This window comes from Podarcis filfolensis (genome assembly GCF_964270895.1).
Source record: "Podarcis filfolensis genome assembly, chromosome: 6".
NCBI lineage: Eukaryota > Metazoa > Chordata > Lepidosauria > Squamata > Lacertidae > Podarcis > Podarcis filfolensis.
The window spans coordinates 3,335,850-3,347,715 of NC_139609.1; the positions used below are offsets into that span (position 1 = coordinate 3,335,850).

At 45.8% G+C, this 11,866-nt stretch overlaps 1 protein-coding gene across 1 annotated transcript; it reads right to left on the minus strand.

The window, feature by feature from the left end:
• Nucleotides 1-946: 946 nt before the first annotated feature.
• On the minus strand, nt 947-11,373 carry SERPINC1 (serpin family C member 1). Its single transcript, XM_083621627.1, is given in 8 exon segments — nt 947-1,244; nt 1,919-1,983; nt 3,742-4,135; nt 4,765-4,902; nt 6,538-6,753; nt 9,420-9,798; nt 11,209-11,339; nt 11,341-11,373. Coding segments are annotated over 8 exon segments (1,515 nt in total). The 5' UTR covers nt 11,359-11,373; the 3' UTR covers nt 947-1,070.
• Between the last annotated feature and the right edge of the window lie 493 nt (nt 11,374-11,866).

Genomic DNA, 11,866 nt, shown 5'->3' on the forward strand with positions numbered 1-11,866 from the left:
ATAGCTCACACGCTCTTCCTGGTCTTTAGGAATAAAGTGGCCATGTTATTCACAGGGCAGCGGGGGGAGGGATCATTCCCCAATACACCCCTCTTGTGGTGCAGCTAGCCTCTCCAAACATCTGCCATCTTAAAGGTTAAATAAAGGTAAAGGTAAAGGTACCCGTGCCCGTACGGGCCAGTCGTGTCCGACTCTAGGGTTGTGCGCTCATCTCACTTAAGAGGCCGAGGGCCAGCGCTGTCCGAAGACACTTCCGGGTCACGTGGCCAGTGTGACGAAGCTGCTCTGGCGAGCCAGCACCAGCGCAGCACACGGAAACGCCGTTGACCTTCCCGCTATAAAGCGGTACCTATTTATCTACTTGCACTTAGGAGTGCTTTCGAACTGCTAGGTGGGCAGGAGCTGGGACCGAAAGACGGGAGCTCACCCCGCCACGGGGATTCGAACCGCCGACCATACGATTGGCAAGTCCTACCTAGGCACTGAGGTTTTACCCACAGCGCCACCCGTGTCCCTAAATTAAGGTGCCACCAGTTAATAAACTACTGTCTCTAAACATAGCTGAAGAGGCAGGTGTGTGTAGTAAATTGTGAGAAACAAATCTTTGTATCTTCAATTTATTCTTCCAAGACTCAGATTTTCAAAGAAAAAGAAAATGCTGCTAGGCAGGAAGGACAGATGGAAAGAGAAAGACATGAAAGAGGGAAGACACACAATATGCAAGCAGATGGTGCCTTCGCCTCTGCAGATTGTCCTGCAAGTCTTCCTGTTGTGGAAGGAGGAATTTTTGGGTTGTCTTTGCTTTTGTTTTTATTATGCATTTTTATATATTTGTGTTTTTATATTGTAACTTTATGTCGTGAACTGCCCTGCAGTAAACAAATTTAATAAAAAAATAATAACAGAATAATAATGATGAAGGCATTTCAGAGTCAAAATGCACAGCTGAGTAAGAATGGGTTTAGTTGTAATTTGAGAACATGTCATACCATAAGAGAGATACAGCAATGATACCTTTTTATTAGCTGTTTCAAAACAGGAGGAGGACCACTGAAAAACAACCTGAAGTGTTAAGCGCAGGGATTGGCTACTCTGCCCAGGAAGAGAATGGCATTGATGGCAACTTCCCGTATGAGCACCAAGAAAGGTCTGTTAGCATTGAAGACAAGTTTGTTCAAAGGAAATGAACGGCCTGTGATCATGACGGCTGTGGAAGCAGCTGCCTCGCTGCCTTCTTCATTCACCTGCCAATCAAAGATGCACAGAATTTAGGCCACATGTTTTCAAGAGCAATTGCACTGGAGACCAATAGAAAGAAGGGCTTTCTTCTTCCATAATGCCCTATCCCTTGAGAACATAACTAGGGTTGCATGTTTCATTTACTAACTGGTTAGATTAATCAACTAAATAGGTGCCCCCCTGATTACTTGGAAAGCAGATTTTGAAATATATACACATGCTGATCAAAAGTATAGTGGCAGACTCTCCAAGTGTCCTGTTTCCCAGGGATGTCCCTGATTTAGAAAAGCCGTCCCAGTTTCTGATTTGATCCTGGAATGTCCCACTTTTCCTTAGACTGTCCCTATTTCCACTGGAGAAATGCTGGAGGATATGGAGTTATCTGACCCCGAGCCATCTGAAGGCAATCCTGTATAGGGAAGTTTTAAAATGTTTAATTATGTTTTTATATATGTTGGAGCAATGGGATGTCTCTATTTTCATCGGACAAGTGTTGGAAGGTATGTAGTGGGCAATCACCATTTTGAGGCATCCGCCCTTTTCTCTTACAGTGGTGGAAAGGTCTCTCCTAAAATTACACCTGCTGCAACACAAATGCCTTTGAGACGGCCCCTGTGTGTGAGTGCTGGAGCTGCCTGCAAGGCGGTTGGAATCGGCAGTGAGAACAGCACCCGCTTACCTCTAGAGATGCTTTGTGGAATGCTTCAGATACAAAAACATCCCTCCGGGCACCTGAAATTATCCCTGAAAAAGACAAGAATTACAGTAAAATTACAGTATAAATTGAGGGAGTGCAAGCTGCCTATTGGGGAAAAGCAGGTGGCCCAGGAGTTTATGATGTGGCTATTAAGCATTGAGTCCATGCAGAAATTGCCATCAAATGGTGAGTGTGTGTGTGTGCGCGCGCGTACCAGCCACATCACGTGATCAATTCTGCGGAGTGGGGCTTACCTGCCCCCTCCATATTTTATTCAAGTTGGCACCCCTGTGATGGAATATATACACTTCCCACTTATGGCACTGCTTCTCATTGCATAAGAAGCTGTAGAGAGGATGCAAAAGGTGGGAGCCATGTGTTTGTGTGTGTGAGAGAGAGAAAGAGAGAGGGGGGGAAGGAAGGAAGGAAGGAAGGAAGGAAGGAAGGGAAAGAAAGAAAGAAAGAAAGAAAGAAAGAAAGAAAGAGAGAGAGAGAAAGAAAGAAAGAAAGAAAGAAAGAAAGAAAGAAAGAAAGAAAGAAAGAAAGAAAGAAAGAAAGCTGCATCAGCTGCATCACAAACCTGGCTAAAATTGATTGCAGAAGAGAAGGAATGCACTAGAAGGCCTAGAGCAGGCTGTAGCTAGAATACCCTCCAGCATATGGTGATGGACTTCTATCCCCCACTTCAAAGTGGCACAGGATGGATCTCTGAACTAGACCTTAGAGATTGTATGCATGTTGATGGTCTGAACTGATGGATCATATAAACCAGGTGTGGGGAATCTCTGGCCCCCAGAAGTTGCTGACCTACAACTTGCCATCACCTCTGACTATTGCTAATGCTGGCTGAGGCTGATGGGAGTTGTAGTTCAGCAAAATCTGGGGGGCCAAAGACACCCCCCAGCATCTGATATAATCAGGGTTTCAGAGCAAGACTTTCATTTTATCTGCCAGATGCTCAAATACACCTGGGGACGGTGGGCTTTCAAAACTAGGGCAAAAAATATAATTGTAAAGAAGTTTGTTTAGTTTTATAATTAGGGTTGTTTTTACCATGTGCTTATTATTTACTTTTTGATATACATTCTTAGAAAATCTGGAGAGGCTACTTTTATTTTGTCTCTCATGGTAATGAGACCAAGGCTATTCCTGATAAATTGTATGTGTGGCCAGGGAGGTAGCATATAAGCAAAGTTTTGCATATGATTGTTAAAACTGGATATATTATTTTGAAGTCAATCTTTACTATTTGAAGATTTTGGATCTTTCATGACAGCATCCGTGTGGCAACAAGAGAAGTGGTGCCGGTAAATAAAGGGGCAGAGAACATATAGTACGTGACTGCAGATCTTAGAGTGACAAGCAGAATGTAGAAGCTCCATGAACTTTGTGAGACCAAACACAGGTATGCCAACATATAGAATCATAGAATTGTAGAGTTGGAAGGGACCCCAAGGGTCATCTAGTCCAACCTCCTGCAATGCAGGAATCTCAACTAAAGTATCCATGACAGATGCCCATCCAATCTCTGCTTAAAAACCTCCAAGGAAGGATGTTTTTACAATAAGGAGGTCTAGAAAGTTGTTATGCTTTGAAATAAAATATGAGAATCTTAGGAATCCAAGTTGTTAACCTCCAGGATCTTTGAAACGGAATGTGCCCCCCCCCCTTATTTTTTAACAGCATAAACATTTTTTGCCAGGTGTGAGTTTCTATGCATAAAATGTTACGCTGAGGGTGGTTACTTGGAAGGGCAGAGGGGCATCCTATCCTCTTTCCAAGCACAGGAGCCCTTCAAGACTCACCTGGCAGATTGGCGTCTTCCCGTCTGAAAAGATCCGTCAGACCCATCTGCTTTAGCTTCTCCTTCAGGCTGAAGCTGTCCTCCATACGGAAGCGGGGCAGATGCACTGAGATGGAGACCTCTCTCAGGACATTCAGCCAGCCTTCCAGCTTCTCGGCTGTCAGCCCCTGTTCCACTTCTGCCAGGGGGGTCTGTGCAAAGGGCAGGATGAGCACCATGGTGATGTCATCTCCTTTGTAGGGCAGCTCCAGGACCTCCACTTTGGAGCTTGCAATAGAGGCGTACTTGAATGTCGCTTCCTGATACATGGTAGGCACAGGGCAAGGCCCAGAACCATTTCTGTAAAAGTTCTCCACCTTTGTATTTTCGAGCTGGAACTTTGATTTCCAGTGGCCCTGGGTTAATGCATTAAAATAAAAGAGAACAATCAGTCAGAAGCCAGGGATCTGGACTACCCAGCGCAATTTACTTTGGCCCTGATTTCTCACCAACCCCATGCAGGTTTACTCCCCACAAGAAAAAATAATTACCACACATGGCTCTGTATCACTGAAATGGATTGGGATCTACACAAAAGCACCTGAAAATTTTTTTTGGGGGGGACCCCACCTTTGTTAAGACAGGTTCAGTAGTAACTATTTCATGTTGAGATGTCTTGAGTGAGTGCCCATTGAAAGGGATCACGACAGAAACAGGCTTCGGATACACAAGCTGATGATCTCACTTCCATTCCCACTGATGTTTACAATTATGCCTTGTAAGGTTGGGCAGGCAATCAGACAATGTCCCTCACAACTGGCTCCTCATCCTCTCTGTGGACTAGCTATATTCCTGGCATCGGCCTCTCGGTCAGTTTTGTGAAGCCAGCATCATCATGGGGCATGGCTGCCACACGCACCCTGCCGTCAGGAACATAGCTAGGCTTGGTTTTCTCCTTCCATCAACAGCCCCTCTCCCCTCTCTGGGCAGGTTTTAAACCACATTTCATCAGTTCAAGAATGTCACTCTTGTGACCTTTCCATACCTTAAAGTAAATAGTGTTGACTAGTACCAAAACGGTGAGGGCATTAATGCCTCCTTCCGGGATCACATTCTTGATGAGCTTCTCTGTTTTGTTTGCCACCCAATCATTAATGAGTGCCCGAGATAATTCTGGCTTCTCCTGGAAGGTGGGGCATAGAAAAGGCTCTATGAAATCTCACATTCTACCAGACAACGTATTCAGATGTTTAATTATTTAATTTGGTTCAAAGCTAATAGAATTTCTCAACCACAGTCCCTCAGTACTATTGTTCAACACCTACAGTAAAGGGGCATAATACCTTTCTATAAAGAACTGGAGACAAGACCATCAGCCTATTTGGAAAAAACATGTGGTTGGTCATGTGTCCAAAGTCATGGTTACCAACCAGCCAAAACTATACAGGTCAGTACAAATTGTCCTCTTGGCCAGTTGACAGAATTGGAGGATTAAAAAACCAAGAAAAATGCAGTAGGGGCATAAGTAGCACTCACATGTGCACTAAGGGAAGCGGCTGTGTTTATAAGTGAATGGCACATGCAGGCCACTGTAAATGAATGCACCTTGCAGGGCAACTGTGCTCAAATCACAGCAGTTTCTGACTGTGAGAGAGAATTTCCTTAGTAGTAGTTTGCAGTTCTGGAACTCCAAGGGAAATTCAATGGACCCCATTTGTCTTGACCTTCTGTAAAAAGAATAGGACCTGTATATGGGCGGGTGGCGCTGTGGGTAAAACCTCAGCGCCTAGGACTTGCCGATCGTCAGGTCGGCGGTTCGAATCCCCATGGCAGGGTGCACTCCCGTCGTTCGGTCCCAGCACCTGCCAACCTAGCAGTTCGAAAGCACCCCCTGGGTGCAAGTAGATAAATAGGTACCGCTTTATAGCGGGAAGGTAAACGGCGTTTCCGAGTGCGGCGCTGGTGCTGGCTCGCCAGAGCAGCTTCGTCATGCTGGCCACGTGACCCGGAAGTGTCTTCGGACAGCGCTGGCCCCCGGCCTCTCAAGCGAGATGGGCGCGCAACCCCAGAATCGGACACGACTGGCCCGTACGGGCAGGGGTACCTTTACCTTTACCTTTATGGGTGGGGAGGTAATATGGCTATGCCAACACCAAGGAAATAACAGAGTAACACCATAGGGGAGGGGTGGAAGCATCTTTTGTAGCGTACGCTGTCTTAAATGCAGCTTATTGATGACTTGTGACAATGTCAATCAAGTAGTACGTAAATTTTATGAAACAAATGTATTTTCTGAAATAAACAGAAAAAATCCAGAGAATGACTCTAAGCCAAAGCCCCGAGAGTAAAAACGATAGGTGTGAAAATCTTAATTCACACCGAACAGTTCTCCATAATGTTTTTATTCCATTTTTTCCATCATAGCAATTCATTAAGAAAAAGGCAACCCTATAACTTTGTCCATAACAGCAGCCAAATCCAGAAGTAAATTAGCACAGAATTAGAAAATATTACCACTGAACAAATGAAGTAAAGTTGCAAAGTGCTGGGAGGCGCAGGGCAGCCCAGTAGGAGGGGGCAAAGAGGAGGAGGAAATCAGGTCTGGATGTGAGGCTGGGATGTGAGTCATTTGAGGAGCAAAAGTGAATGTGGAGCGTGGAGGGGGGACTAAGCTCCCAAACAGCAACAAAAGAAAACAAAAACATGTGTTAACTTCTAGTTTGCATACATCAGTATTCATCCTTCAAGTTCAGAAATGCCTAAGAGAATAAGAAATATATTCACACCTCTTAATAGCATCATCACATTTATGACTCACTTTGAAGTTCAAAGGCCAGAGTTTAGCTCCATAAACCACCTCACTAACATTCTGATAGGTTTCATTGAAGCTGAAGGACTTCTCCCCAAAGAGGCGGTTGGCTGACACCAACTCTGATGATTTGTTGGCTTTCTTGTAAAGCCGGCAGTTAAGTTTGGCAAAGAAGAAGTGGATCTGATCTGATGTCTTTTCTGAAATGGTGTCAAACTGAAAAACCTGGAAAAACAGGAAGTAAAGTTCTTAACCCAAGGTACTATTTCAGGGTTAGTGGAGTCTGTAATCTGAAACGTCTGTAACCAGAAGCATCTGTAACTCGAGGTACCACTGTATTTCCAAATGGATGCATCTGACGAGGCAGACTTTTTTAGTCTACCATAGCTTATAATGCACTTGCTACTACTTTGTCTGTTGGGATCCTGGAAGCCTAGACCCAAGTTTGAGGCAAGAACCCCAGCAGAGATTTAACATGGCAAAACATGCAGCAAAGAAAAGATGGAAATATAATAGAAAACTTTAAAAATGTGCCCTTCCAGTGAGGTCCTAAGTATCCCACTTCCCTACCACACAGACAGACCACATGTTTGGGAACTTATAAAATGGTTACGTTGCAAAACTATTCAAAGGTCAGATTCATGTACTTTTCCATACAGCAGTCAGAAAAAGTTGCACAGGCAGTAAAATATTGCTTGATTACAAAATGGTAAAAGTTCCTAAACCATTGGTATAGAAAAAAGCTAGTTTCAGACTGCATTCTTGTTGATAAAGCCATGTGGTTGGAGGGAGCAGCTCAGAGCTCCTCACACAACTGATTTCACATGTAGACTGAGACAGTGAAAGGCTTGGTTGCCCATTTCCTCCCAAGGTGAGGGGAAGTGACCTAGGCTAAGCTCTACTTTATGGCTTTAACCCAGGCATCCCCAACCTTTGGCCCTCCAGATGTTTTGGACTACAATTCCCATCATCCCTGACCACTGGTCCTGCTAGCTAGGGATCATGGGAGTTGTAGGCCAAAACATCTGGAGGGCCGCAGGTTGGGGATGTCTGCTTTAACCCCTTCATACATTAATTTGACTCAAATTTGCTTATATGAGGCTGGTTACTCTACACTGTTTATTCTGCATTCATCCTGATTTCCTGACATTAAGTTTCCACAATGGTCAAACTGTGTCTGGTCTTTACTTAGCATTTGTACTGATTTGTTTGTGGGGTAGTTCTATGACAATGGACATTCTGCTTCTGGTGTGTTTACACATCTTTCCTCGTCACTTTCCTGATCACAAAATGTCATTTTCTTTCTTAAAGTGGATTTGTTGTGCTAGGGCAAGAGAGCCCTTTCATCCACTTTAACTGAACAGCCCTAAAGTTCTGGTATGTACCTACTTAAATTTCTCCAGCAAAATACTCAGAGTCTGGAGGAAGCTTTAGTCTTCAAGATGAAACATGTTATTTGATGGAAGAGACAAGGGAGAGCACCAGGGGCGTAGGGAGGGGGGTGCGGCCCACCCAGGTGTCATCCTTGAGGGGGTGACAAAATGGCACACCGTGTGGGGTAGCACTGGGAATGATGCGTGGGGCTTGCAACTGCCAGGCAGACTCTGTGGGCAGCTTGCCACGGTGCCCCCCTGAGCGGATCACCCCCACGCCCCCATGAGGGGCTTGCCCCACCCCCACCATTCTGGGTCCTGGAGCAGCTAGCTACGCCCCTGGAGAGCACTGTTCCCCTGCAAGTCCTCCTGCAGAAGCCCCACTGAGTAACAGCCCTGGGGAGCTCATGGTTTAGAGATATATGGGCCTCCAGGTGGATATGCCCGTTTGCCTGATTTGGACCTGACGTTCCAAACAAATCACAATCCATAGTCACAAGGATGAAAAGCTTGTATTGTTTTTGGTAACTGAAAACTTATGATTTTCAGAACTTAAATTTGTATGTACAGATCTAGGAGGTCTGCCTCCTCTGCCTCGGGAGACGCTGGGAAGCCTGCGCTGGTCCACATGGCCTTGGGAGGCGCAGCGCCAGTCCACACAGCCTAGGGGAAGCTGTGGCCTCCTCCTCCTCAGCTGGTGCCAGAGACGTACTTCTGGACATCAGCTTCTAAAAGTGCCAAACAGAAGGAGGAAGAGGGATGGGGACAAGGCACGGCCAGAGCATTGGAGCCAAAGCAGGACATTCTGGATTGGGATCAGTAGCCGGGGTGGCTTCTGTCAACCTGAGATGTCCCGCTTAAAACAGTATGACCTTCCAGTGCAGATTTAGGGACACATGAGAGGGGAAAAGGGGGGGAAGTCTTGTTGTTTGATGGGCACTTGTTCTGTTTGCACAACTGCCCTATATGCAACATGCTGATCTGTGATATTCTTTATTCATGGTGGCCTATGGTTTTAGATGAGCTTTAAGGGACGCGGGTGGCGCTGTGGGTTAAACCACAGAGCCTAGGACTTGCTGATCAGAAGGTCGGCGGTTCGAATCCCCGCGATGGGGTGAGCTCCCGTTGTTTGGTCCCTGCTCCTGTCAACCTAGCAGTTCGAAAGCACATCAAAGTGCAAGTAGATGAATAGGTACCACTCTGGCAGGAAGGTAAACGGTGTTTCCGTGCGCTGCTCTCGTTCAGAAGCAGCTTAGTCATGCTGGCCACATGACCCGGAAGCTGTACGCTGGCTCCCTTGGCCAATAAAGCGATATGAGCACCACAACCCCAGAGTCGGTCACGACTGGACCTAATGGTCAGGGGTCCCTTTACCTTTACTGAACCAATACCTAAAAACCATGTGGAAAGGTTAACAACCAAGCATAGAGTGGAAATCGTTGAGTCTTCCGAAAGGAAACACTCCAGCTCAGTCTTATGCAAGAAGGCTGCCCCCACATAACCCTGCCCCCACGTTACCTCCATTAGCTGCTGGAGGGTGTTGCCACAGGCTCCCAGCTTAGTCATGGCAAAGGCTGTGGAGATGCTGAGGGGTGACAAGAAGATGTTCTCACTGGCATTCCTGGAGCTGGTCAGATTCTTGTAGAAGAGGGCCGCAAAGCGAGAATTGGCCTTGGACAACTCCCAGACACGTGGGTTGGTGGAGCTGGGAAGGTTCTCTTGAATTGGCCCAGAGGCTGCAGCCTCTTGGGCCTTCTTCTCTGGGTTGCGGTAGATACACATAGGGTTTACAGGGATATCCTTTGGCTTGGCAGTGCATACATCCTTCACTAAGTGGTGGTGTGGAGTTACAGCAGACAACATACAGATGAGAAGTAGTAGTGGGAGCTGCATCTTCCTGTAAGCAGGAGGGGGGTGGACTAAAGATGAAGAGATCCAGCTTTCTCAAACATAAATGAGCATGCATACAGATAAACCACCTATGGTACTTCCTGCTGAAACAGCCACCCATGAAGTATCTTAGTGCCCGGATGCTGAGGTCCAGCGCCGAGGGCCTTCTGGCGGTTCCCTCATTGCGAGAAGCAAAGCTACAGGGAACCAGGCAGAGGGCCTTCTCGGTAGTGGCGCCTGCCCTGTGGAACGCCCTCCCATCGGATGTCAAAGCGATAAATAACTACCTGACATTCAGAAGACATCTTAAGGCAGCCCTGTTCAGGGAAGTTTTTAATCTGTGATATTTTAGTGTATTTTTTGTTTTCTATGGAAGCCGCCCAGAGTGGCTGGGGAAACCCAGCCAGATGGGCGGGGTACAAATAATAAATTATTATTATTATTATTATTATTATTAGTGCAGGAAATCAGAGAGTAAGCAAAATGGTGCTTATTCCTCAATGAATGTGTTCAGGAGCAAGAAAGATGAAGCAAACTGCATTTTACTCCTGTAATGATGGTGCTGTAATCTAAGATAGTTTAAAATGCAGAACTGGACATATTTGTTTGCTTTTTTAATTGGGATTGTCAATTTTATTTTTTAATTCTTTTGCTCTAATGCATTCAGGATGTAGAAACAATTGTAAAGCATGGAATGCCAGGTGGGAGTGGCGAGAGAAATGTTAATTGCATGCTTCACAACTGAAGTAATACATGTGACTGCCTTGCAGGGGGTTGGACTAGATGAACCTTGGGGTCCCTTCCAACTCTGTTTCTATGATTATCTGAGTGTCTAAAAGCCACCCCTCCCCCCAGTGAGGCCATTAAGTCCAGCGTCTAAAATTACCTGTTTGCCCCAATTGTGCCTTTGAGGCACAATGCAGCCATCATGGCTAGAAGCCAATGGCAGTCTTATCTTCCTTGAATCCACCAAATCCCCTTTTTAAAGCCATCAAAATTGGCCAGACCCTTCACTGCTACATTTTGTGGTCACAAATTAAGAGCTGAACTTTGCATTGCATGGCAGAGCATCCTTCTTTTGCTTCGCCTTAATCTTTCACAGTTTCACTGGGTGGCCCAAAGTTGTAGGATGAGAAGGTGCATGTTGTGGATAAGAGTAGTTTTTCTCCATCTTATATACCTGTATCATGTTCCACAATTAATCACCTTTTTTCTACAGCATGCCCAGACAGTTTAGTGCAAAAATTCAAATGGCTCCCCCACTGAGGTAAGGCTTTACTAATAAATGAGGGAACTACCCCTTTGCTGTCTTTTAATAGTACCCCAAACTCCACCACCTGAGGCAGGTGACCTCACCTGGTTGAATGGCTGGACTGGCTCTGATTTAAAGAAACTTTCAAGAACTGGGATCTCTTACCTCCTCCTTCCTGGGGCTTTCTCTCCTCTTAAGGCAGGGTGAGCAAATGGCTGGTTTGCTTGCTTTTGGCAAAGTTCATCCCAGTCAGTAAGAGTGTTCCTTCTACTCAGCCAGAGCCAAAACAAGGAAAAAAAGGGGTGGGAAGGCCATGGAGGTCAAAGGAGAATGACCAGCTGAAGCAGGTTAAACAAAGAGTGAGGCCAAGCAATGTTTGATCTGAGAGGAGATTTAATGTTCAACTCGATGTGGGAATGTCTGGATATATACTGCACATATGAAACTGCAGATAGACCCAGCAGAACTGGAGAAGCAGCAGCAAGAGAAAGTAGCTCTGTTTTACTTCTTAAAAGTATTCTTCGTTCATTTTGTTGAAAACACGCAATATGAATAAAGCAATGTAATCCTACTCATTTTTCCTGGGAGAAAGCAGTTTCGCAAGCCAGCCCTCCTCTTTGCAACACATGGCCTTTCCTGGTCTTAAAGGTGGCAGCTATGGGATGACAGCATAGAGAGGAAGGGAACGCCCAGCCAGCCTGCTTTTAAGAGCACTTGCATGAGAACCATGCCTGCCCCCAGAACGGTTTCATAAAAATAAGTATTGCTTGCACCAGCACCTGCAGATATAACAAAATGGCCATGCTGGGGGGGGGGGGCAGCA